Here is a 15,097-nt window from a genome sequence, read left to right on the forward strand (position 1 = left end):
CTGCCCTTACACTTAGGTCTTTAATCCATTTTGAGTTTATTTTTGTGCATGGTGTCAGGGAGTGTTCTAATTTCATACTTTTACATGTATCTGTCCAATTTTCCCAGCACCACTTATTGAAGAGGCTGTCTTTTCTCCACTGTATATGCTTGCCTCCTTTATCAAAGATAAGGTGACCATATGTGTGTGGGTTTATCTCTGGGCTTTCTATCCTGTTCCATTGATCTACATTTCTGTTTTTGTGCCAGTACCAAACTGTCTTGATTACTGTAGCTTTGTAATATAGTCTGAAGTCAGGGAGCCTGATTCCCCCAGCTCCATTTTTCGGATTGCTTTGGCTATTCGGGGTCTTTTGTGTTTCCATACAAATTGTGAAATTTTTTGTTCTAGTTCTGTGAAAAATGCCAGTGGTAGTTTGATAGGGATTGCATTGAATCTGCCATCTCCTTTTAGATGTCTCAAAGGTGTCCTCTAATCTAAGTGTCCAGAAGTGAACTCATGCTTCTCCACTCTTTTCTCCTGGTCATCTCCCGGTGTTCCCTACGTCAGTGAAGGGCTCACTGTTGCGGAAAAGATCAGTCAAATGAGAACACACCCAGGCTCTTTATTCAGAGCCTGCTATGGCCAGGGAGTCAGCCACCATCACTTGCAGGTGGCAGAGACTCAAAGGCAGAGGAGTGGGACAGCTTTATAGTGGGGGGGGGGGGAGGGGGGCAGGGGACGGAGGCTTTGGGAATGCTCTGTTAGACCCTGTTGGCATGGGGAAGGTGGAGACCGCCTAACTAGAAACAGGGCATCCTAGGCGATTGCCTTAGGGAGTATATTTGGCTTTCTCTACTTGGTCCTGAGATGGAAGTGGGGGCAAAAAATAGGTATCATTTGGGACCACTGGCCAGATCCTGACCATTCTGGGCTGATTGCTGCAGAGGCTGTGGTTTGGATTCCTGACCTGGTTGCTGCAGAGGTAGTGAGTCAGAGTTCTACTGTCATATGTGGCCTGGCCATTGTCCACTTGTATATTCAGACCCTCACTAACTATCTTGTTTCATAAGTTAGAAATTGAGGAATTATCTTGAATGCTTTTCTCTCCCCAATCCCACATCCAATCCATCACCAAATCCTGTGAAAATACACCTCCTCAAATATCTCTCAAGGCCTGTCTCTTCCTTGCATCTCCACCATGGTACCACCAAACTATTTTCATCTTTCATCTGATCTACTAAGTAGCCTCCTAACTTGGTCAATCTACCTCCACTGCCCCCTCCCCAATTTATTTGTAGAAGTAATGTTTTCAAAAGGCAACCATGGTTACATTACCCTCATGCTTAAATTATTTCAACAGCTCCCACTGGAAGACTAAAATCTTCAAGGTGGCCTCCAGGGCCCTGTACAGTCTGGCTTCCATCCTCTGCCTCCTCACTGATCACACAACCCCTTTTTTCTTCCCATCTGAGCCACGCTGGCTTTTCAGTCCCCAACACCTCTACCCATCTGCCACAGGGGATTTACTGCAAGGCTGTGCACAGCTCCTGAGTCAGATGAACAGGGGAGGGCCGTGGTGGGGGCCAGGGCAGCTCCAGGTACAAAAGTAGGAGGAGAAAAGTGAAGTCTCATCAGGGCACCACTACTGGGAACGACCGCCTCCAACTACCCCTGCCTCTGCACCACTCTGCCCATGATCCAAAGCCCCAGAGGACAGTTCAATGAGCTGGCTCAGGTCACATGCCCATCCCTTGGCCAGGGTACCTGGAATAAAAGTCTCAATAAACCTTTATCTATGAAGAGAAATCCCCAAAAGAAAATTGGGAGTTCTTACCAGAAGGAGGAGGAATGGGTGCAGGGTCGCCCCCAAATCAACAAATATCCACTAACCACATTTCCCACTACCTGGACTGATTTCCTGTCCTTTCTTTGTTAGTTAACCCTACTTAATTTTTAGATTCCAGCCCAAATGTCCTTTCATTAAAGAATCCTTCCCTCACCTTCCCAAGGGAGTCAAAGTTCTCTATTCTGTCATTTTATAGCACTATAACCTCTCCTTCATAGCACTTGCCATTGCTGTATTTTACATTTATTTGTGAATGTTTGAATAACATCCATGTCTCCCAATTGGCTAAATAGCCTATGAGAGCAGAGCCCATATATGTTTGGCTTACTATGATAGCTTTAGTGCCTAGCACAGTGCCTGGCAAAGCAAAGACATCAAACAAACATTCATTTAATGTATGAATCAAGCCACAAAGATATTTCTTTTCCTAGTGATATGAATTATGCCACTCCCCCCTTAGAAGGCAAAAGGAGCTAAATTTTAAACAATTTTTTCCAATTCATACTTTATTACATAATGTTCTTATTTACTCTTTACAATAATGCCACAGGAACTCACTTTATACATAAAGAAACTGAGGCACAGGGAATTAGGGAATTTTTTCAAAATCACATACCTGGTAAATGATCCACGTGGGATACAAACCCAGGTCTGATTCCAAAACTCAAGTTCAAATCTACCATATGGTGTCATATACCAATTTCACCTCAAAAAAAAAAAAAGTGGTTGAGGTAAAAATATATATATGTATTTTAAATTATATAATTATATAATCTATATAGTTATATAAAATTCTTCCTCCTAGTTCCAAAAGAAGCTATTCAGAATTGCTACTAATTTTTAAAACAATCTGGAGAGACTGTTCAACATGTTTAGTTTCAGTCCTTCAGATAAAAATCCAGAGTACCGAACATTTCATTGATTGTTCAAGAAAAGCATTAAATCCATGGTTAAATCATAATAAAACAACACCTGGATGATTCATAGTTTAGTACTTTTATAGTTAAATAAAGGTACATAACTTCTAGTTCTGTTTTTCAGTAAGAAATCTAAACAAAGTAGAATGTCTTCTCTATCTCTTCTTATAGTATAATTGAAGGTAAAACTAATAATATTTGGGAATTAAAGAAGTTAAAGTTATTACTTAAATGTGAGGTATTTCTTTGATATTACTTTTCTTTTTTTTTAATAGATTTTATTTATTTTATTTTTGGCTGTGTTGGGTCTTCATTGCTGCGCACAGGCTTTTCTCTGGTTTTGGTGAGCAGGGACTACTCTTCGTTGGGGTGTGTGAGCTTCTCATTGTGGTGGCTTCTCTTGTCACAGAACACGGGCTCTAGGGGTGTGGGTTTCAGTAGTTGTGGCACATGGGCTTCAGTAGTTGTGGCTCACGGGCTCTAAAGCACGGGCTCTAAAGCACGGGCTCAGTGGTTGTGGCGCACAGGCTTAGCTGCTCCACAGCATGTGGGATCTTCCCGGACCAGGGCTCGAACCCGTGTCCCCTGCATTGGCAGGTGGATTCTTAACCACTGAGCCACCAGGGAAGCCCCTTACTTTTCAATTATAACTACCACAGTAATAGTGGTCAATTATTACTCACTAGTACACTATTTAAGTTTAGTAAAATACAACACCCATTAACAATGGAATGCTTTCCTTTTTACCTCCCTGTAAAAGATGCTGTTATTTATTAAATAGAGGTATTCATTTTGGCACTTTAAGGTCAGTTGACTTTCTTCATACAAATTTTACTACTACCTTCTCTTTTGAGTATTTAGATGAATATATTTAATTTTTCCTACTGTTCAAGAAATCAAAACATATTTTATATCAGCATTTTAATGAGCTTTACTTTAATGATTAATTCAATGTGAAGTTAGTCTATACTTGAGTTATGAAAATAGAAAATAATTATTCAGATGCTTGAGTTAGGGGTGCAATGATAGCCAAGTATAACAAAATGCTGTTTAATTAAACTTATCTAGTGGGAACTTTCAATTAAGCTTTCATTTTGTTTGTTTTCGAGAACCAGAGGAGGGAAGAAGGGAATATTATCAGGTAAGGCAGAATAAAACAGTTTTAATCTTCATCCTTTGTCCTGAGAAATTTCAGGCCTTCCTGAACTAGTGGCTTTGAAAAATGTCCTTCGATAGTTTAGGCAGACCATGAATAGTCTCATTGATGCCATATTCCAAAATGAACAATCTTAACTTACCTAAATTTCACAAATCTAATAATAACATTCTCCACCTTTCTCCTAACAGGGAGCTGAAAATCACTCCAAGGCTTAACAGAGGCAGTTCATACAGTAGTCTGGGAATAAAAGCTGCAGAAAGGTGGACATTTGCAGCTATTACACTCGACAGCTAAAAGGGGTGAGAAGACATTTGAGCTTCTTAGCGAAGTTATTATAACTTTTGGTAGTTAATCACAGGCCTCTGTAGTATTCCTCAACAAGATTATTTAATTTTAATTTAACCACTTCTTTAAAGGATTTAGGAAGTTTTCAACTTACACGCAAACATGTAATAAAGACAAATACAGACACACATGCTTATGAACATGCACACACATATACACTCCATGGAACAAGTAAAAATAAATTCAGATTAAATTACCGGAAACCAAGCAGAAGAGGGGCACAGATGAGCTGTCAGTCTCCTGGGGTGGTGGTGGAGGAGGTGATGATGGTGGCAGCTGTTATTGCTTAGTTTCCCGCTATGACTAGTCATGATGCTAGGAATTTTACTGGCTGAGGGGCTCACCATGTTTGAACATTACATTCATTAGGCTCTAAGATCCTTGTATCCAAGTCAAAGGGAGGAAACAGGCAAAAGGTGAATATAATTTAGGAATTTAAAAACAGAACTGTAATTCATGGCAAGAAACAATCCGCTTACATGTAGTTTGAATATCACAGACTCTCACCTTTCTTACTGAATTTTCATAGATATCCCTGAATAAATGTTTCTTCATTTGTTGTTTGTCCTAAGGGCCATTTCCAGAAGCTTTAATTTAAAAAAATAATAACATTCACTGGAGAGTGTGGTCACTGGAGTTCCCATGCCACCTTGCTGGAAGTCCATCTCTTCAGAGTACTTTTTAATGGATACATTTCATCATGTTCTGAAACATACAAATGTTGAAGGTATCTCAGAAATGTACTTGGGTTTTATAAATTTCATGATTTATTCTAGACCCAGACAAATTCCAGTTGGACTTTTTGTCCTGCAGTAATCAATTTACATACTAGGTTCAATTTGGGGCAATTTAGGTGATTTATTCCAATAGTACAAAAAATACACTTGCTGTGCAATCCAAGGATGGACAAATCTACCACGGGCCTATCTCAGAGAGCACTGACCATGAAAAGTGACTGTCTCTCTTCCTCTTTGTTGGATTCAAATTCAATAGCTCTAGACTTGTTTATTTTCATTAGAGCTAGGAAAAGAATTTAGCTTCATTTTAATCAATACACCTAGCTTTTTTTCTACCTAAAAAAAAAAAAAAAATACTAAAACAAAAACCAACCAAAACTATTGTATGGTATTGCCTCTCCGACACTAGTTATCTCTTTAACATAAAGGCCTTAGAGATAGAACTCATTCATCTGTAAAACTGGTTTTCAAACAAGTTCATTTTCATGTAAATCTAGATAGGCCATAAAAGTTAGTTTACTTTGTAAAATACTAATCCATGGAGAGAATAAAGCAAATGAAATAAAAACTCTGGGCAGACGCAATTCGACAAAGCATTATAATGCTTACCAGATGTTTAGCTTCTTCTGTCATTCATGATAAATGACACTGAGCATGAGTGAAGGAACAGAAGTTGGTGGAGATGTGATCATTTAAGGTAACCTATTCCCTCAATTTCATCTACAGATTATATAAAGCATTTTGACTTAGCCACAAAGGCTTCACCATTTCAGTGTTATGGAAAAGTAACACAAGGAATGATTTCAGTTCTCAGGATTTATTAGAGAAGGCACTGAGGTGAGATCAGCTACTGGGGAACACAGATCTCACTGGGAAAAGAAAAGCAAAACCGGCAAATATAAGGAAGAATATATCTTCAGGTCAGTCAGAGCAACGAGACAGCCAAGGTGCACGTGAGGAGATAGTAAGGATAATAAGGCAGGCTATCATCTTCTCTTTTATTGCATGCCGGAGTCCCCAAACCTGCTAAAGACATGATTACAGGTAACAGTAGCAGTGGTGTTCCCTAGAGGTCTCGTGTGTTTTGAGGGAGTGGGGGCTATAAACTGACAGTACCAGACAAGGGAACTAAGTAATCTAATATGTCTTCTAGAAACATAATGAGTTTGACTGATGTGGCTTTCCGTGTTTAACGCGTAACAGGTTGTGCCAACTCATGGATCCTCGGAGAACACTGTGCTTTCAAAGCAGCTGGCTTGACTTTAAAGACTTCCGGATCATAATATACAATATGCACAGGAGTCCTGAAATGGAAAAAAGGATCTGACCTAAAATAAGATGAACAGAAAAGGGAACTAACATTTCTCAGGCATCCACTATGTGTTAGGCACTATATTATCTCATTTTGATTTTCTTAAGCATCACATAAAACAGGTGTCATGACCTCCACTATACATATAAGGAAATGAAGGCTCAGGGAAGTTGTAAGAATGACCTGTGGTCAAGTCTAGATTTGTATATGTGTCAGATTCCAAAGCCTTTCCTCTTTCCATAGAAAGTAAATTCTGGAAATTTCTCAATAACTTGACGATGTTAAAACAAGCCAGACAATCCACTGGTGAACTTAAAGAAATCAATTTTTTGAAGTTTTCATCCTTAACACCTTAACCACCAAATAATAATCTTGCTACTGGGATAGACTCTTGAGCACTTGATCTTACTCCTCACTTTCCTTTGTCAGTGTACAGAGAATGAGTGTCATTTCATTTGATGTTGAACTTTTTTTTTAAGGAAAAATACATTATAAAAATTAAAAAAATCGGGACTTCCCTGGTGGTGCAGTGGTTAAGAATCTGCCTGCCAATACAGGGGACATGGGTTCGAGCCCTGGTCCCAGAAGATCCCACATGCTGCGGAGCAACTAAGCCCGTGCACCACAACTACTGAGCCTGCACTCTAGAGCCTGCGAGCCACAACTACTGAAGCCCGCGCGCCTAGAGCCTGTGCTCCGCAACAAGAAAAGCCACCGCAATGAGAAGCCCGCGCACCGCAACAGAGTAGCCCCTCCTCGCCACAGCTAGAGAAAGCCCGCGCACAGCAACAAAGACCCAACGCAGCCAAAAATAAATAAATAAATAAATTTATTTTAAAAAAATAAAAATTAAAAAAAAATTTTTAAATATTTTATTATATAAGACAGAACACATTTCCTATTCCCTGAGCTCAAGACTACTACAACTTTTTCAGTTAGGCTTTCTTGATGGTGCTTTAAAAAGGGGATCAGGTATTATCCCTTGAAGGTAACAAAATGAATTGAGGTTCAGGCAAGTTGAGAGGTCTAAAAAATGAACAGGAATTAGAAGCAATTTCTTCTTCATTGAATATATTTTCTGATTTATTTGAAATAGTTCATACATGTACATGATGCAAAAACATTGAAAAATACAAAAGCCTATTTAGTGAAAAATAAGTCTTCCTACCATCCTGGCTCCCTAGGCCCCCAAAGTAACTATTGTTACTAGCTTCTTACATACTCCTGTGAGATAGTATAGGCATATGTAAGCAAATATATGGCATATATGTATTTTTTTCTTACACAAATTATAACATATTATGTTTCTGTTCTGCAACTTGTTAGATCAATATATGTTAGATAAATAATCCTTATCAATATATGTTAGATAAATAATCCCATATCCATAATTACAGAGTTGTCTCCTAGGTCTAAAGTTCAATACTAGTCCACTAACCCTTTAACTGTAGCCTTATATTTATGGTAAGAAGACCACAGATTTGTCACAATAAATGTAACAAATAAGATGATTTTTCAAATTTTTAGTATTTCTATGATTCATTTCACTGACCTTAATAGGTCAACTTTTCCCTGTCCCTAGCACCCCATGCCTTTCCTGTCCCATCTTAGCCTTAAATTGACATACCTTGTATTTGGATTAGCTAGTTCTTGAATTCTGGGAGATATCTTGGAATGGATAGCAGCACAAGATACTGGCCAGTAGGCATCACGGGGAGGTAAATAATCTTGATGAAGAGGCCTGGCCTTAGCTAGAGCTAGTATTCGAGGGCTAGGTTTGGCGAGCAAGGCAGCACAGGATATCTATAGTGGAAAACAAAACGACACAAAAACATACCTCAAATTTCACCACGTCTCCCTCTCTTTTCAGCTATAGCCCTAATCGAGTCACCATCCTTTCTCTCCTGGATTACTGTAACAGACTCTCCTAACTGATCTCCCTGCTTCCATTCTCACTCCTCCACAACCCAGCCTTCACACAGCAGTTACTGAGGGAGAGAAGGAGCATTTTAACAAGTATATTCCATGAGCTAGACAGTGTTCTCAGTGATCTGCCTAAATCATTCCCATGCAATCACCGTAACAACTTCATGAGGGAAGTACTTTCCAAGGCCCAAGCCAGATCATGTCACTCCCAGTGTTTAAAATCTTCCAGTGGCTTTCCATTTTGCTAAGAATAACACTGAGGCTCCTTACTGTGGCCTAGAAGGTCCTACATGATCTGCCTACTATACCCTCCTCCAACCTCACCTTCCTCCCATCCCCACCTCAATCACTATGACCCTAGCCACACAAGGCCCCTCTGGCCCAGCTCTTTCCATCTCAGGACCTTTGCACTTACTAGTTCTGCTTGAAACCCTCTTTCCTCAATCTTGTCATGGCTGCCTCTTCATCACTCAAGTCTCTAGACTCAAACATCACATCCTCAAGTAGTTCTTCCCTCATCATCCAAGATATATCACCCTTTCTAATTACCCTCTTCCACAGTACTTATTTAATCTTCTTCATAGCACTTAACAACACCTGACTTAGCTCATTTATTTCATTGTTGGTATGTTTACTGTCTGTTTCTCCCCACCAGAATATAAGCCGCTTGAGAGAAGTACTTGTTTGCCAAAAGCTAGACTAGGCTCTGGTGCATAATTGGTGCTGAATAAATATATTCTGACTGACTGACTCATCAACTCCCTTTGGTCTTACTTTGGAAACCACATCTGCCAGGAGGCCTTTCTATTATGTTGCTTTACTGGTAAAATAGGAAAGATGACATACAGCTACTATTCTCTCTCTCAAGTGCTTATTCAAAAGAATGAGGACCACAACAAACACCACTCAGTAGCCCTGAAAATGTTCTATATTGCACTGATACAGATTAGTTTGGGTTCTAAGAGTATGATTATGTGCAATGGTATCACTTTTTTAAAGGATTTTTTTAAAACCCCCGAACAATCCACTGAATGTGCCAGGCTCTGTGCTGAGCACCTGCCTTATCTATTATCACAAGTCATAACAGCCCTGAAACTGGGAACTGTTATCTTCACAATCCCCTTGCTCACCTTGCTCCACCCGACTTCAAAGCTATCCAACTTAAGGACTTTGTCATGTGCTCTTCCCTCTACTAGAACATTCTCTTCTCAGATCTTCACTTAGCTGACTCCTTCTCATTATTCAGGTTTCAGCTCAAATACCCCTTCCTTAAGAGAGGCTTTCCCTGACTACCATATGCAAAGAAGCTTATTCTCCACCCCCAGCCATAGTCACTCATTTCCCATTTTATTTTCTTCATAGCACTTACCACTACCTGACATTATCTTATCTGTTTCCTTATTTATTTTGTCTCCCTCCATCTTGTTCACTGGGCACGGTGCCTGGCACACAGTAGATATTCAAATCCTTATGGAATGAATAACGCTCAGGAAGGTTATTACAACATCACAGAACTAGTAGTGGTGAGGCAGGAATTTGAACCCAGCTCTTACTGACTCCAAAGTCCATGCTCTTCACCCTCTACCCACAGCCTCTCTCCATATCTTGCAGCTAGGTCTTCCTTCCTGCCGCAGACCACTCTTTCAAGGTTTTCTTTTCCAGTGACTTTGGTCTATACCCTATAGAAGCAAAACAACACCCTAGGAACAAACAGAAAGTGAGCTGAAGGATGCCAAGGTAGTGATGGCTTACAGGACGGATGGGCATTTCACTTCTTTCTCTTTCAAAGCACAGACCCTCTATCTTAATCCTTGGATGGGCAAGGTCTACAGTTCTTGGAGTTGCAACAGCAGTCAGGGCAGACGTCGCAATTTTGGTTTCAGTCTAGGGGAGAAAAAGAAAACAGCACCTGTAAGCATCAAACAATAAACACTATCGCAATCAAAGTTACAAAGTAGTATCTGACCACTGGACCAGACTTCTCAGTAAATCCAGCAGAAAGGATGAGAATATTGCAGTAACCTATGATCACAGCTGAAAAGATCAGTTTCCATCCTTCTCAAACTAGCTTGTATAAATTCCAAGCCAGATTTTTTGGAACTTACTGTTAAACTAACGATAGGGAGAAAATGACAAATACACAAATGGACTAAGAGGTAAATGGCAATGCTGATTACTAGAACAATAAACTCAGCCAAGAGGGAAGTTCTCAGCCCTATCACATGAGAACACTATAAGGGGGAGAGCTCTGCTTTGTTCTTAATTATCTTGCCCTTTGGAAATTGGAATTCACATTATTACAAATCCCCATGCTTAAAATGAATTTAAGTAGCTCTCTTCTAATTGGAATGGATAATACAAAGTAACCAAAGAGAAGAGGTAGAAAGGCAGAACAGAACCATATCTCCATAGACAATGTTGTACTGGTCCCCCAAGACACTCCTCACTACCTTAATTGTGGAAATGTGTTCAAATTACATGGTCTTCTATTTAAATTACTTATATCCAAACTCAAAACTTACCAAAAACTTTGAGGGGGCAATATAATCAATAACTGGAAATGAAATAGGGTTTTAACTGTGGGTAGAAAAGTAACACACAAGGTATATTCCAAACCCCTTCTTATGTTGTTTAAAATGATGATGATGATGATACTAACACAGACAGTATTTTACACCTATTAATTCATTTATTCCTCATCTGGGTATCATTTTTATTTCTATTTCACTAATGGAGAAACCAAGGTATTGTGAAGTTTGGCACTTTATTTAAGTTTATATAGTTTGTAAGTGGCAGAGCTGGGATTCAAACAAAGGTCCTATCTATCTACACAATACCATGAAGTACTAATCAAGCATTTCCAATGAATAAAGCTTTGTCTCTTATCAGGCTCTTGGAAAATCAAAAAAATATATGACAACCAGTGCCTTCAATTAAGGCTTACAATCAAAAAGGAAATAAAACAATCATTCATTAATTCGTTATACAAATATCTCTTAATTATATTATGTAAGACACAACAAAGAATTATAAACCAATACCTTTCCTTAAAGTAGTTTTCAACTTATAAGGAATCATAAACCTATAAGCAAATCACTGATTATTTGATATCCATAAAAGAGAATAAAGTTTTGAGGAATATCAGAGGAAAGGTGGGAGAATCCAAGAAGAATTCTCTTTTCATGGATAAAGAGATATTAAATTGGGCCTTGAGGGAAGGATCAGATTCTGACAAGTAGAGGGAGGAGAAAAGATAGGGAGAATGAAGGAAGGAAGACTGAAGGGAAAGTCTGGACACAGAAGCAAGGAGGCATGGAGCAGATTGTGTCTGGTCAGGCAGGGAGATCAGGCTTGCAAATACATCTGAAACTAGGTTAGATGTGGAGGGCACTGCTCACAGCCAGTGAAGAACCATGAAATCTTTTCACTGGAGAGGAAGCATGGTCAGGGCTGGAGATTAATCTTTCAGGCATGTGGGAGAAAGACTGAAGCGGGACATGGGAAGCTAGAAGGACAATAAGAAAGTTATGGCCAAAAGAAGAAAAACAAGGGTATACATAACCTACCCTATTCTAAAATATATATATATATTTTAAATAAATTTATTTATTTATTTTTGGCTGCACTGGGTCTTTGTTGCTGCGCACGGGCTTTCTCTAGTTGTGGCGAGTGGGGGCTACTCTGCGTTGCGGTGTGCGGGCTTCTCATTGCGGTGGCTTGTCTTGTTGTGGAACACGGGCTCTAGGCACACGGGCTCAGCAGTTGTGGCTCGTGGGCTCTAGAGCACAGGCTCAGTAGTTGTGGTGCATGGGCTTTGTTGCTCCGCGGCATGTGGGATCTTCCCGGACCAGCAGTCGAACCCGTGTCCCTTGCATTGGCAGGCAGATTCTTAACCACTGCGCCAGCAGGGAAGCCCTAAAATATTTTTTAATTTACAATAATTTAAGCAAAATGATACTTGCATAAAAACAGATCAGTGTAACCAAATAGAGAATTCAGAAATATTATCTAGTACAGTGGTTCTCAATTTTTTTGGTCTAGAGCCCATTTACACTTTTTTTTAAATTGAATAAATTTGATGTGTAACATTCTTTACCCTCTTAAAAAGTGACTGAGGGCTTCCAAAGACCGAGACGTTTAAAAACATTTATTATTTCAACTAAAAAGAACCTATTACATGGAAATACAAATATTTTTTATGATGAAGAACTATATTTTCCAAAACAAAAAAATTGTGACAAGACTGATATGTTTTACATTTTTGCAAATCTCTCTGGTTTAAGAAGACACTGGTTTTTGGTTGAAGTATATGAAGAAAATCCAGTTCCCCATACTAGTTGGAAAAGAGTGTATTTCAACAGCTTTTTCAGATAATTGTGGATATTCTTCTTTGATACTAAAATAAAACTTGACAAAGGGTAGTTTCTTAAAAATAAGAGTTGCAATGTACAATCTGAAACTGTCAAGGAACTTTTCATACTCCATTACCATAAAATCCATTTGTCTATCTTACACATTGAATGAACCTTTTACTTGTACATAATTTTGAACTTGAAGATTACTTAAAAGGTTCTGGGAAACCTTTATGCATACCTGGGTCACATTTTTGAAAACCGTTGCCCTGGTATAAATAACATTGTGGTATATAATAACTGTGGCAGTAAACAAATAAAGGCTGGGGCAATCATGGGGGAGGGGCAGATTCTTACCCCATATTTTACATAGAAATATACTTCAAATAAGTTGAGGAATTATCTACTTTAAAAAGAAACCACAAAAATACTACAGGAAAATAGAGGTGACCAGTGGTGTGCTGGTAAATGTTTAACAGTTAGCTCCTCAGAGAAAAAAGACTGATTTGTAGTGCTTACCAATTTCTATGGTGTAAAAATTCCCGCCATAGTCAATTTCAAACTATGAAGGTGATCGATCTCACTAAATGCAAAGTTAGAAAGAGATGTGCACCATCAGCTCTTGTGAGCCAGTACAAGCACACTACTGGGGGTGATTTTCTGAATTCTTTTTGGGTAGAATTTTCTAATCATAAAGCAATGGAAGAAACCTCAAAATAATAAGATTATGGGTTTTACCACACATAAAATTTTAACCTCAAGGTAACCAAAACAAAATTAAAAGGCAAATTAGAAGTTCTGCTTCTAGTAATAGCAGAGTAGCTTGTATTGAACTAATCTTCTTGCCTATAACAGTTAGAGACTCTGAATAAAACATTAAAAACAAAACAAAACAAAACTCTTTGAAGGCACTGGAAAGCAATCAGAAGTAGGCAGAAACTAGACAGGATAAGACTCTTGAAAGAAGGAAAGCAGTTCATCCTCGCCCCTTCCTGATCATTTGGGAGAGCAAAGCAAGGTAGGTGTCTCAGCCTGGTGGGAAGGGAGAAGGCACCGTGGCGCACAGCAGGATGTTAGGGCCAGAGCATCAAGAGAAGGGTCGACCAAGTAAGAGGGCTTGAGATATCAGAGACACCAGTAAGAGATCAGAGCCTTGGGAAGGGGTCTCCCAGTATGAAGTGTCAGAGACTGAGTGGCATAGTGCAGGGTGTAAGAGCCCACATGCAGAAAGAGAAGACAGCAGAGATGGGAGAATGATTATACACAGAGAGGACATGTATTAAGGTAATGGGAGCCAGGTTTTTAACTTTCAGAGACAAGCATTATAAATAAGGAAAGGGAGGAAAAGAGTAAACTCTGTAGTGTTGGATCAGAATTGGAGGTAAAGGTGAAAAATCATATATAAGTTGATATGGAAATAAATATAGATGAAAATGTGTGTATGCATGTGAATATACACCAAAGATTCATAATCTTACCCTAATTACAAGAAACATTCAGACAAATTCAATTCGTCCGCTATTCTATAAAATAACTGGATGGTAATATTCAAAAGTGTTCACGGTCAACAAGGCAAAAAAAGATTGAAGAACCATTCCAGACCGAAGGAGACTAAAGATACTTGACAACACATGATTTTGAACTGGATTATTCCTCAATAAAGGATATTACTGGGAAAAATAAGTGAAACTTGAATGGGGTCCGAAGATGGATACAATGAGTGAAGAGATTAAAGGTCCAAGAGAAATATGGAAATTATATATATTTTTAAAAAAACAAATGGAAATCCAAGAACTGAAAAACACAGTATCTAAATTAAAAATCCATTGGATGAGATTAAAGGAGATTGTTCATTGTGGTAAAAAGAACTGATGACATTGAGTACAGGTGAATATAAATTATTTAAAATAAAGCATATAGAGAAAAATATTGAAAAAATAAATAAAACAACCTCAGTGATCTATGGTATAGAATATGATGATATAGCACAGGTATAACTAGAGGCCTCAGAGTAGAGAAAGAATGACACAGAAAAAAAGTCTGAATAAATGATAGCAGAAACTATTGAAAAATTTGATTAAAAGCAACATCCCACAAATCCCTGAATTTCAGGGAACCACAGGTAGGACAAATACCAAGAAAACTATATGTAGGCATATTTAGCCATACTGCTAAAAACCAAAGATAAAGAGAAAATCTTAAAATAGCTAAAGGAAAAGGACACATTAAATATAGAGTAAAAATTATAATTTTAGCTGGCATCTCGCCAGAAACCATGCAGGCCAGAAGATCATGAAAAGATACTCTAAAGTGTTATCAACCTAAAATATGTTTGTATATCCTACAAACAAAAATAAAGAACATTTTCAGAGTAACAAAAACTGAATGATCCACTCTCTAAGAAATGGTAAAAGAAATTCTTAAAAACAATTGAGAAAAGAAATCAACAAATACAAAAGTTGACTCTTTGGAAAGATTAATAAAGCTCATTTGTTAATCCCTAGCAGGCCTGATCAAGAAG

At 38.6% G+C, this 15,097-nt stretch overlaps 1 protein-coding gene across 1 annotated transcript in view; it reads right to left on the minus strand.

Moving 5' to 3' along the window:
- Positions 1 to 6,175: 6,175 nt before the first annotated feature.
- Positions 6,176 to 15,097, minus strand: part of SPMAP2L (sperm microtubule associated protein 2 like) — a 69,458-nt gene continuing 60,536 nt past the window's right edge. Inside the window, exons 7-9 of the mRNA XM_007165281.2 lie at positions 9,977 to 10,108; positions 7,926 to 8,101; positions 6,176 to 6,290 (exon numbers count right to left, since the gene is read on the minus strand). Of these exons, the coding sequence (XP_007165343.2) occupies positions 6,176 to 6,290; positions 7,926 to 8,101; positions 9,977 to 10,108 (423 nt within the window). The remainder of the gene's footprint in view (positions 6,291 to 7,925; positions 8,102 to 9,976; positions 10,109 to 15,097) is intronic.

The sequence above is a fragment of the Balaenoptera acutorostrata genome, chromosome 5 (assembly GCF_949987535.1).
Source record: "Balaenoptera acutorostrata chromosome 5, mBalAcu1.1, whole genome shotgun sequence".
Classification (NCBI taxonomy): Eukaryota; Metazoa; Chordata; class Mammalia; order Artiodactyla; family Balaenopteridae; genus Balaenoptera; species Balaenoptera acutorostrata.